General features: G+C 43.2%; 1 protein-coding gene across 12 annotated transcripts in view; it reads right to left on the bottom strand.

Annotated features, from left to right (window-relative positions):
* The window catches only part of PTPRT (protein tyrosine phosphatase receptor type T), a 432,610-nt gene that overhangs the window by 24,398 nt on the left and 395,662 nt on the right, over nucleotides 1-12,550 (bottom strand). For all 12 annotated transcript variants that reach the window (XM_086852378.1, XM_086852376.1, XM_086852367.1 and 9 more), the window contains 2 exons: nucleotides 12,017-12,204; nucleotides 6,289-6,376 (listed from right to left, as the gene is read on the bottom strand). In XM_086852378.1, coding sequence (XP_086708504.1) covers nucleotides 6,289-6,376; nucleotides 12,017-12,204 — 276 coding nt within the window. The remainder of the gene's footprint in view (nucleotides 1-6,288; nucleotides 6,377-12,016; nucleotides 12,205-12,550) is intronic.

Consider the following 12,550-nt stretch of genomic DNA (forward strand, 5'->3'; position numbering starts at 1 on the left):
AGCAGTTCTGAAAACCAAGACTTGGATATATATTAAGTATTCATTTGGCTGTGTAAAGGAATGATTCTACTCTGTTCAGCCATTGGGTGGGATTTACACACCTAAAAAAAATACAACCACATTGCTGCATTTATCAAATCCCATATCTGCATTCAAAGAAGGTTCTGCAGGTGAATCCATCAAAAGCCCTGCTATATTTGTATTAATAAATATAACCTTTGTAGACACAGGGAAGGGGGAATATTTCTCCAAGTGCTGATGTTCCCAATTACCTGCACTCAAGGCAGCTGCACGAGGAGTCACAGTAAATCATGTGGTTAGACTGACAACAAAAGAATTTATACTTAGAGCAATTCACAAAGACAGACAAAAAGCTGATTAAACCGGACATGTGGATGAAATACAGGGAAACTCCCGCAGACAATTTCACACTTGCAATTCCAGGCAGCAAACTAAGCTTGTTAGGAGCCACATGGAATGAAAGCAAAGAAAAAGCAAACCCTGGAGCAAATGCCTGGGAGGGGAACATTCACTGACTCCTCCCAAGAGAACGGCACCGTGGAAGTCTCAACTCATTGCAACAACAGGACCAAAAATGATGAGACCAAAAATGTCCCAATGATGAGACCAAAAATGTCCCAATGATGAGACCAAAAACGTCCCCAGTGACAGGGGAAAAGAATCTCAGTCCATTTTTTAATGAGGGACACACACAATGTCTGGAGCTGGAGCACTCTGAATAACCCTGGAGGAAGCACCTGCCTGTCTTCATTTAATGGAGCCAAACATCAAAATTGAGTTTCAGCACTTTGAGCCACTCTTTGGATAGAAAGTTAAAGCAGACAGGATGAATGCATCCAGAGGGAGCTGAATGGGGAAGAACTGGGAAGCAGAGTGCAGAGCAGCTCCAGGATTTCAGGCAATTATAGGTAATTATGGCTAAGGAAAAGATACTCTGTAGGAGTAAGAAAGTGTTGTTGGTTTGTTCTTCTTTTTCCCTTTTTTATTGTAAGTCAAATATGGGAAAAAAACATAAAGGATGAAGAAATTTAAATGAAGATTAATGATTTATTGGTTTGTTTTTTTTTTTTGTTTGTAAGAGGAGACATTCAGGTCTAATCATATTTTGGGAGCAAATGAAAAATGCTTTAAGCTGAACTTTGCTTTTGGAGGACAGAATTCAAAATATTTCATTGCATATTTTACTAAAATGAGATTAATTCCTGAGGGAGATTTATTGCTCTTACAAGTGAGAACAGTGCAGCAGAAAAAAAAAATTAAATCTGTGTATATGTGAAGCACACAAAATATTAATGATGTCTTAATGGTATCTTTAACCTTGCTCCAAAGTTTAGGAGAACAGTCTGGATAAAAGTTCATAAAAATAAGTTCCCTTGTAAATATATTTTTTCATAAAAAAACTTTGGGATTTGACTTAAAAAGAAGGGAAAAAAAGGCAAATCATTATGCTCTTAGTAGTAAGGATCTTGTACTTAGGGTTTTTTTTGCCTACAGACTTTAAAAGGCTATTTAAAGAACAGCAAATGCCTTTATTATATCTTCTCCCAGTGGTTAAAACTTATTTCTGATTCTTCTCTTCATCCACTGGACTCCTCTAGCCAAGGACACAGTATTCTTGGCAGGCTGAAATGAAAGTGTTGCTCAACTCTTCACTAAATTTATCAGACATCATATCCCTGTGAGTTGAAAATGGACTCCAAGGAACATTAAAAATGGAGGGGAAAAACAGAAAAAAAAAAAAGTTGCATTCAGGACCACAAAAAAAACCAAAAAACAAACCTTAACAAATGTGTAAATGGTTTTATTTCTCCCTGTTTACTTCAGTCTACACGTTAGCAGAACTCTAAATTTATATGAAGAGTAGTTTGACTGAAAATTGGTCTTAAAGCAGACTTCAGAAATGACAAGAATTTCACAGAAAAGCTCTGAGCTCCCATTTTAGCACAAAATTGTTACTGTTTTAAACTCCTGTCAAAATTCCCATTAGTGATCATTTGAAGTATCATTGCAATTTTTCCACGTCTCGGTTTGACACCAGCACTGGATTAATCTCACACAACTTTCGCCATCGAAACATTACACAGCTCGTCTAAACTGCCTGTCATGTTCCCCACACAGGAATGGAGAAACACAGACAGCTCTGGAGATCCAGCCCAGTTCTGGGATAAAAATGTGATTTATCCTCACTCTGTCCTCCCCTTTCTGCCCCCCCAGAGCCTGCACTGTGCCGTGAGAGCTGGGTAACATCCAGGTGGGATAAATCCCACCCTGCCGGGATCAAATTCCACGGGTAACACACAGACATGCAAGAGTTTGGGCACTACAGAAGAAATCATGGAATAAAAATGCTTGGGAGTTGGAAGATTTCTGGTCTAAATCCAATACTGATGTCAGGCACTGGCACAAGCTGTCTCTGCCAGGCTGGATGGGGCTTGGAGCAACCTGGGGCAGTGGAAGGTGTCCCTGCCCATGGCTGGGGGTGACACTGGATGAGCCTTGAGGTCCCTTCCTACCCAAACCAGGCTGGAATTCTGTGTAGTTTTTTTTATTTCTTGTCTTCTCCCTGTCTGTGGGCAGGAAGTGCTGTCCACTCAGTGCCAGCTGAGAGCTTCCTCATCTCTTCCACCCCAAAATTCTCTGATCAATTCACAGTTTTCCAACCCAAAGCATACAGCAGTCAGAGCATGAAGGAAACAAAGCAAATTTCTCTACTGTCTTTTTGTCACCAGCTCCACAGTTTTTAGTGGCTCATCATGAGACTTTGAGCCCAGGGTACCTCAGTGGGAAAGAGAAAGGCACAAAAGTGCTCTCCATCGGCTGAAGCAAAACACAATCCTATCTCTTCTCATCCTCAGCTCTCATCTGAGAGTTTTTATTCTCCTGTAATGTAATGGCTCTACATCTGGGCAAGATGGAGAGAAATCAAATAGAACCAAAGGTCCTATATAGCTTCTGGACATTTTCTCTTCTCTTGTAATAGATTCAGCTCAGCATCCCTCCTCCAACGATCACTTTCTGATGCTCTTTGAAGGTTTCAATATCTGGGCCCTAAAGCAGAATTAAATCATTTTGCTTCAGCACATAAATGGGTACACTGCCTACGCTTGCCCCCTAAAGAAAAACCTGGCATCTCTACAACTGTCTTTGTTTTTACAGCTTTTATAAAAGTGCAGGAGCATGGACTCTGCTCATATAATAAAAGGTTCAAGCAGGACAGTTTCCTTCAGCATGGTAAGTCTGTCTTCACCTTCCCACCATCCACAGTGGATTTCTGTGGCCATGCAGACCCCAAATCCACTGCTCAGCTTTTCCCTTGCTCCAAAACTGTTTCAGATGGGAGGGAACTGTGAAAAGCTGGGAGAGCTCTTTGAGTCCTCGTGCCCCTCCTCTGCATGAGCAGATCAGCTCTCAGGCTGGTCTGCAGCTTTGCTCTGCAAATGAAAGAAGAGCAGGTGTTGGGGCTGGCAGTGTGGTCTGGGTTTTCAGAGAGAGGCACGATGTTAATGCAGCTCTGGGAGAGCAGTGAGCCAGTAAAACACTCCTGGAACTGTGCTGTTACCCATGAGGCTGTAAAGACAAGATCTAATCTGCTGTGATTCACTGAGCAATGCCACTCATTGCAAGGGCTTACAAACCCACGTTTTGACACCAGTCCCTGAAGCTGCTGCAGAAGTCAGATCAAAACCTGACTTTCCAATTCACTCCCCAAAAGGAAGGGGGTTTGTTGTTCCAGGAGTGATGAAATGGCAGCTGGGGTTAAATAAATAATGTTAATTGCCACATGCAGCCTTTTACCAAATAAACTGGTAGGGGCACCCAGTGCCTGCTCTGGGTTTCACCAGCCACTACAACTGAAGTACAGCAAAACAGCTCAGGGTATAACTGTGTTTCACCTCCTCTGCTCAGGCTTTTGTACAGTTTGTACCCACAGAGCAGAATTTGTTTTCATGACCTGCCTGGATGGAACCGCTGCCCTGCTATTCTTAGCTCTGCTCTCCATCCTCTGCTCTGCATCCTGCCACTGACTTCACTCAGACCCCACCAGTTTATTTTTGTTCCATGTGGCTCCTAACAAGCCTAGTTTGCAGCCTGGATTGCAAGTGTGAAATTGTGTGCAGGAGTTTCCCTGTATTTCACCCACATGTCCAGTTTACCAGTTTTACTTACCCCCACCACTGGGGCCTGGCTCCAGGCTCAGCTGATAACTTTGCAATGGTCTTACAAAATATCTGATGAATTATATGCTCCTTCCTTAGTCAACCTTCTTTCCTTCTCCCTTCCAAGCCTTCTAAATATCGTTATTGTACATTTCTAAATTTTCCTTGATGTCTTTTAAAAGAGCCCTTGTTTCCTTCTCAAGCTCTTTGTTCTGATAAATACTTGAAGAGAAGAAAGCCCACTCCACCCTCTCAGCCCCATTCCAAATTCTTTCCCAACAATCCTCAAACTTGAGCTCCTTTTCTGACACTTCACACAGTGCAGGTTCCCGTTCCTTAGCTCTGATTACATTTTGCATTCCCTTATTTGAGTTCATCACCTCCTATCTGCACTGCTGCTGTATTTATATTTAGAGCTAAAAGGCTCGCGTCACTCTTCGTTAGACAACAATTTGTCTTTGTGAACACCTTCTCTTTAGATAACATCCCATTTATCTTCCTTGATTTTGCTTCTTGAGCTGCTCACATTTCACTTGGAGTTCAAGGTTTTCTTCATGACCACTTTCAGCATAAATGAGATGGAAGCTTTTGCACACAGTTTTGCCTCTTTTCACCTCTGCTTTTGAATTACACCAAATGTTTCCTCAAAATCATACAGAAAAACAAAGTCTTTCACATTTCCTTCCTTGAATCATACCATGGCACCTCCACCTTCAATCCAGAGTTTGTAGCTGGACGAGTCATCTGTCTTAGACTCATTTAATTGGAGTTAATTGCATAGACAGGTAAATGGAGCCTTTTTCTGGACACCTCTCTCTGCCACTAGGACACAGAAAACTCAGTGAGGTGGAGCTGAAATTAAGGGAGACAACTTCCATGCTAATTGTAATATTCCAGTACTGTCACTTCCATTTTCCATGTGGATAAAGAGCTCTGGTGAGCTTGGTGAGATGCTCACCACCACACAAAGCCAGCAGCAGAGCTGGGATCTGATCAGGGCTCACAAACTTCAATCTTCATCTCCAGATTCCTTCATCTTTACCACAGGACCCCTGAACTGCCATGTTCTATGTCATCTCCCAAAACTGTCACACAAATCATTTATTTCAAGGCTTCAAAGAGAGGAGTGAGGTGAGGTTTCTTTATGAAGAGTTGAGGTTTTGGGGTTGTTGTTGTTGTTGTTGTTGTTGTGGTTTTGGTGGTTTTTTCTGGTGGTTTTCCCTTTGGTTTTTTTTAAACATTGTTAGTAAAATCTATTTGTTCTAAAAGAAATACATTTTTAACACAGGAAAAAAATACAGTATGAAATATATCACTCAGCATGACTTAATTTTGCTCTTAGAGCATTCTATAGATTTTCCCAGTCATGAAAATCTATGGCACATTCATTTATATTCTGATTTCTTCTTCTGATGGTTTCAAGCTTGGCTTCTCCAACTTGATGCAGGTCAGCAGCCCTTGAAAAGAATTAATTCTCACACCTCCTCTCCCTGGTCATTATCAGGAATAATGAAACACTGCTGAACTGCCTGGAGAGCTTGTGGGAAGCTCAGGTTTGGAGAGCCACCGTGGAAGAGGCTTCACAAATATTTGATAAGAATGAAGAAGGTGAATTTAGTCCTGCTTTGGAGAATAGAGCTGACCTAAATGGTTTTATGGGGTTTTCCCTGCCCTGCAGTTCTGCTGTGAATTGATATTCCTATAACATCAACAGGAACTGATCGCTAAAAGAAGTAAGCTAAAAAGCTTTAGTGCATTTTCAGTCGCCTTATTGTGGTCCTGAGGCAGGAGTTAAGCTTGTCCCACCCTTCAAACCATCTCCCTGGGGACAAACAGTGACTGCTGCACTGCCTACTGACCACAAGAAAGGAGAAAATCTGGCTCTGAGCCACAGTTAAAAATCTGATCTATCTGCAGCTCCTTTGTGCTCCCTTTTGTGGCTCTGGGTTTTGTAGTGAAAATAGAAATAACAAGAATAAAGCCTGTGACAAATGGACTGAACGCTCAGCACTGTTAGCCAGCTCCTGGGGAGCTTCTCAAACACACCCCTCTCCACAGCACACATGTAGGATCTCACAGGATGCTCAGTTTAATGTGAATTTACACCTACAGGAGATTATGTTTCCATATCTGTTCTTGTTGCGGTTCTCATCCTCCTTGGCCGTATCCCAGGACGCCGTCTGCCCCTCGGGGAGTGCCTGCAAAATAAACAACAAGGGAGGGTTTAAAAAATCTGCCCAATGCCTTCAGGTGGGTGAAGAGGCCTAAAGAAGAAGAGCAGGGCAAAAATAAAGGAGCTGCATAACTCAGTAGCTGCCGGAGGAAATGGTTATTGGTGAGGAAAAGGGCACTAATGTGAAAAACACAGCTCAGTGCCGACCATTTGCATCTCTTGGCTTGTGCCAGTCAAGAATCATTTTCCTCCTGTTACTTCACATCTAAAAAGATCAGGGGAATTTGTTTCTGGCTGCCCAGTCACAGGTCAACCTCATTTCCCCTGCAGAACAAGGCTCAGGGAGATTTCACTTGACTACACCTCTAGGAAACCCAGATGGTTGAAACCCAGCGCTCAGCCTTTCATATTTACACTGAAAATAGAGTGGTTTCACCTCTTCCTGTGTTAGCAATGGGTGATGCAATACAAGCCATTCGCTGGATTTATCATCTGGGGAAAGATGAAGCAGCTCAGGGTTTTAGATCATGTGTAAGAAAGAGGAAAAAACGAGGTAAAGCATGCTCATGAAGCACGAGAATAAACATTTTCCTAAAATCTTCTCTTTTAGTTGAGGAAGGAAATGGGAAAGGAACTGGCAGCACACAGTGCCATGATCCCTACAGCTCAGCCCTACAGCAATTCTTCACACCCTCAAATGAGCCACTTCATCCTAGAGACAAGTCCAGGAGGATTTTCAAGACAGAGCCTGGAAAGCAGCAGCTGGCAAAGGACAAGGCTGGAGGATGGTCCTGTCTTCCTTGGAAAAACCCTGGTGAAGAGAGCAGCCCCTCCTGAACTGCCTCTGCTAGATCTGCCCCCTCCCAGATGTACCCCCTAACACAATTCCACATCACTAAAACCATCACTGGAAGTTTTATTATTCCTGGTCCCTGAGGAATTGCAGAGGGTTTAGACCACAGTGGTTGTAGAATCACATCTGCCTCAGCCAGCAGCGGGTAGTTTGACACAGCTGTGTTACAAAATGAATTTATATTCATCTTCACAAGCCACCCAGGTCTATTATGTGCCTGAATGCAATAGCAGAGAGACACAATTAGGATCTACAACACTGATGTTACAATTAAACTTAATATGAGCAAACCCCTGGCAGAGCAGATCGCTGTGAATTTCCCCCAAAGGGTTCCAGGACAGAAAATGTCAGGCACTGCAGCACTGCCATGAGCTCTGCTGACAAAGACAGGGACACAGAGTTCCTATTCAAAAGCCCAGGAGAAAGAGTAATAACTCTGTAATTGGTGAGGGCTTTGATCACACATATATTTCCTTTGCAGACTGTTGTTTCCAAAGAGCAACTCATCTTCTGAGGAAAAACACCCAACCAACAAACCCACACACAACAAAAAAAATCCCCAAGTGAAAGAAAAGAGGTGAAGAAGGCTCATTTTCATCTTCAAAGAGTGAGGAAAAAGGTGCCTTATTTTTCCTCTAATATTGAATTACAGCAGATTGACCAGAGAATGGCAACAGTCATTAGGTGCCTAATCAGAGCCATCTGAAAAGGAAAAGAAATAAAAGAAAATCCTTTCTCATGACTTCCACATGGGAGAAGCTATCTTGGCTAGAGAAAATATATTCAGGTCCAATAAATCCCTTTTCAACAAACTGTATCCTTTCATTTGATTTGAACATGCAATTCTCTGCTGAAATTGATGTTTTTATATTTGCTGATAGAGCCTCTGAAGATTTAAGAGTCCAGGATTTTTCATCTCATTCAATACCACAGAAATCCGTGCTTTGACAGAACTGACCAGCTCTGGAGGGAGCTCAGCTCTGGCTGGTGATGAACACAAACCACCTTTGCAGGGGCACCCTCACTTTTATAAACATCACATGAACAATTTGCAGTAACTCCATGTACAACCCAAATAATTTACCCATGAGATCCCTAAAAATGCAGCGCTGAGAATTGGGACTGCATTAAAAATAAAGACAAGAATATGGATTATAATTGGCTTGCATCCAGAAAATGAGGAGCAGAGCTAATGCTTTGTTCCTTCAGGTTTTTTTGGTACAATAAGTATCTCTATAATTGTAAAAAGGCTCCTGTTTCTATCTGCATTATCAGCAATGTTAAATCAGGACAGATCACTCAGGCACTGGTATTTAATCCATTTTTCACAGGAAATTCTCCCCCTTCTTTCACTGACTTGGCAACAGTAGAATTTTAGTGTTCAAAAAGCTATACTTGATTTTTAAGCTTTTTCTACTTCTAAAACTCTCTAAACTTCTCTTAGAGAAGTTTTGTGAAATTTATACTGAAATATCTTCCCACTAGTGGAATTTAGGTTACAGTGAAGCTTTTTAAACTAAATTTTAGCTGAAATTAGGAGGATAGATCTCTCAAAGTCAGCTTCATCTCAATCAAGCTTCCTAAGCACCACAGCCCAGACATAACTGAAGTGTTCCCATTAAACTGAGGCTCACTGCAAGCCAATTTAAATTTTGGATAGATGAATTTAGTTAGTTTGCTATTTGCTTTTAATTTAAATACAAAAACTCAAATCCTTCATTTTCAGTGATCCACCTCAATGCTGCAGTTTTGCTGCCAAAGGCAATGACATCAATTCAAAGCCTTCCTGTTCATCCCAAGCTGTGCCACCCAGCCCTGGCCCTTTCCCTGAAGCCATTCCCTTCTCAACAGCAGTGGAAAAACTCTGCCCACAAATCTTCTGGGAGCCAGAATTAAAAATTACCTGGGCTAAAAAACATAATCTGAGAAAAAAAAAATATTTCAGCCATTCATTTTACAGTGTCCCATCATAGCCTGGACCACCAGATCTGTTCTTTGGGCCACATGAAAATGTGCAGGTGGAAATTAAAGGGTTAAAGTCCAGGGGTGAATTCCACAACCTGAAGGCTCTCAGCACTAAAAGGCCTGAGGAAAGGAGACACAAAATCTAAAATAACTGAACAGTCTCAGTAATGCAGCAGGAGAATGTGCATTAGTGGCATCCTAAATCATAATGGAAAATGAGTTTGGATAATTAAGCTTATTATCTCCTTAGCCAGTAATTGGTGCTCACAATAAGTCTGTGGGACTGGTCCCACGGCTCCCAACAAATCAGAGCTGGTATGTTCTGCAAAAGGAACTGGTGACATTTAAATGTGTCCTGTTTAAATGTTTATGGCTATTCCCAACCCCAAGCAGCGCCATCTACACCCAGCGCCACTGACAGATTGTTCTCTTCTGTTCCACTTCTTTTATCACTGAACAGAAGCAGCAGCCAGAAAGTCCCAAAGTCACACTTTGCCCTCAGGTGCAGCCCCAAAATAACACAGACACGAGGAGTGCTGACAGATTCTCCCATTACCCACACCCAGTTAACTCTCATTTCACACCAGCCCCGACACCCCTCGCACAATCCCATCCTGCTTCTCAGCTCCGCCTGGAGCTCCCAGGAACATTCCTCTAGGTGCCCTCAGCAAAACAAGCTGCCTGTGCTCCAACCTGGAGGTGCAGGCATCCTTTAAACAAATATGGAATGCAATTTCCAGGTTATTCGGCGGAGATGGGAACGCACAGAGATAAGAGATTGTCATGTGTGACTGATATGCTCCGTTCAAAGTGATTTTTCATGAGAGTAAAATTATTTGGTAACATGTCACTAAACAGGCTGCAATTTATGCTATCAATTTGCAAAGTAAGTAGAAAATCAGCTCCTTAGAAGAAAAAAAAGAGCATATTTGGAGGTGACACTGATATTAGTGTCTGAAAACACGTTTTAAAAGAGACATCAAATTCTTTCTCGTGATTTTATCAGCTGCTCTGCAAAGCGTCTTGCAAAGCCAATTTTGCAGCTCGGTGCTCCTGCAGATGCCAGGCTGAGCCCCCAGCACCTCAAACCTCCCACCTTCCAGGAGCTCCCGTGCTCCCTGACATCCTCCCCACTGCTCCTTGGAGCTGCAGGGCTGCCTCCATCCCGTGCTCCAGCCCCAGATCCCACCGTGGGATGGAAGGCTGGAGCAGTTGTGAGCTCGTGGCATTCTGCAGGCCATGCAATTCCAGAGGATGGAAGGCTGGAGCAGTTGTGGGCTCGTGGCATTCTGCAGGCCATGCAATTCCAGAGGATGGAAGGCTGGAGCAGTTGTGGGCTCGTGGCATTCTGCAGGCCATTCCTCGTAAAGAAAGGAATTATGCAAATCTATGCAATGTCATCATCGCTGTGCACGTCTGTAGACAGCACTTTGTGGGGAAGGCAGAGCTCCTGGAGCTGAAAGTTGCATTGACATTTTTCATGCTAATGTGCTATTTTGATAATTACCGATGCCAGTGCCAGAAAATTACATATATGCCAGCACCTGCTTCCTTCTTGAGCATCAAGAACTGGGTCTTTGGGCATCTGTAATTGAGATCAATGTAGTTTTGGGTATTCCTCATGGAAATGGAGGCCAAGGTGGGGCTAAGTAAATCTCCTCAGAGAATTATTACCCTTTTTCAATATTAAACAAAGCTCTTTATATTGATAATTTAATTAGCACACTTGATTATGAGGCAAGAGTGCCTAGACCTGGTTAACATACAGCTCCAGAAACATTTGCTATGACAGTTTTTGATGCCATCTGATTTAAAAAATGCTCCCTGGTGAGGACCAGGAAAAGACAGGCTCTCAATTACAGCAAACTGCAGCACTGTGGACACAAACCCCATGGACTCTCACTTGCAGGGTGGAAAAGTGAGCTGTCTTCATTAAATAACTTATTTTCATAGCTGTTACATTATTTTTAAATAGTTTTAATGCCACTATGCATATTAATTTATTATTGCCTTCCCACGAGCTTACTACATTCATTATAATTACTGCTTGCTAGAGCTGAGTCTCACATATGTTTGATGCTATTTCCCTCTTCTGTTTGCTCTGCTCTAAATGTGTTTTCCTCTCCCAAATCATCCCCAACATGGTGTTTCCTGGTCATGTGGATTACATTCCTGGTCATTCCAGCTTGCAAGGGGAAGAGGTGAGGGGAAAGAAGGCAGCTTTCATTTTTCCAGCTTACCCTTTGCTCCTCTTCTCACATGGAGTTGGCAGAGGATGTCAGTCAAGCCCATTCTGCGCCAGAGGTTTGATCATATTGGAAAATTTCACCTTCATTTAAACTACAGAAATACCTGCCCTTGACTTGACAATTGGGCATTCGGGTTGTTGCGCTCTGATTTAATGTGATTTAATGAAATTTAATTTAATTTTAAGGAGAGAGGGCTTGGAGCTCCCAAAAAGCTCAGGCAAAGCCCCTTCCTTTTCTCACAGCCTGGCTCACACTACTCAAGGAAAACATCGATAAGGAAAGGACTGTGGGACTGTGTGTCCTGTGTTGGGTTCAGCACCTGCTGAGCATTTACTGTCTGCTCCTTATGGGAAAGAGGGATGAGCACAGTGTCACCCACTTACTGCTGTGGTGAACACCTTCTCTTTGCAATAGAGGGCCTCCAAAGACTGATAATGCTGCAAAATCCTGCCCTCAAAGCCAAAATCAGAAAGAAAACGATTAAGAGGGTGACTTAAGGAAAAGAAGCTCTCAAAACCAGCTCCTCTCTTCTCCCAAGTTTTTACCCCTTGTGAGGGCAACTTCCCTACTCAGCCACGTGGAGAAAGGTTCCTCTCACCTCATACTCCTCCTTGAAGCCATAGCCCTGTCCCCTCTTCATCTGGGTGATGTGCTGCAGCAGGTCTGCCACTCGGATGGCGGGCTGGAACTGTCCGCGGGGGTAGGACATCTCCACGGGCTCGCAGCTGCGGTACGGGTGGGTCTGGATGGTCAGGGTTGGCTGGGCCAGCTCGCCGTGGCTGCTGTCTGTTGGAGAGACAGGAGGTAAAACAAGCTTTCAGCCACCTGCTACTCCCAGTCTCATCCTCTCTCCGTGTGTTTGACGCCACCCCGCAGGTCGGCGCGGGCAAAAGGAAGTAAAGAAATGAATAGAAAGGACGCGATTATCCAAAACGCCTGGGAAGACTAAATCACACTTGAATATTTGTTTGAGTCAAGCAGTCAAAGCCAAAAAGACAGGAAGGGAGTGAATCAGGCTAACAAGGATATGGCACATGAAGGGTGAGCTCCCCACAGCAGCTCTGACACAGCTACTGTCTTCCCAAACCTGCCAAGAGCAGGGCTCAGAGGTACATAGAGATGAGCAAGAGAT

This window comes from Cyanistes caeruleus, chromosome 16 (genome assembly GCF_971803275.1).
Source record: "Cyanistes caeruleus chromosome 16, bCyaCae1.hap1.1, whole genome shotgun sequence".
NCBI lineage: Eukaryota > Metazoa > Chordata > Aves > Passeriformes > Paridae > Cyanistes > Cyanistes caeruleus.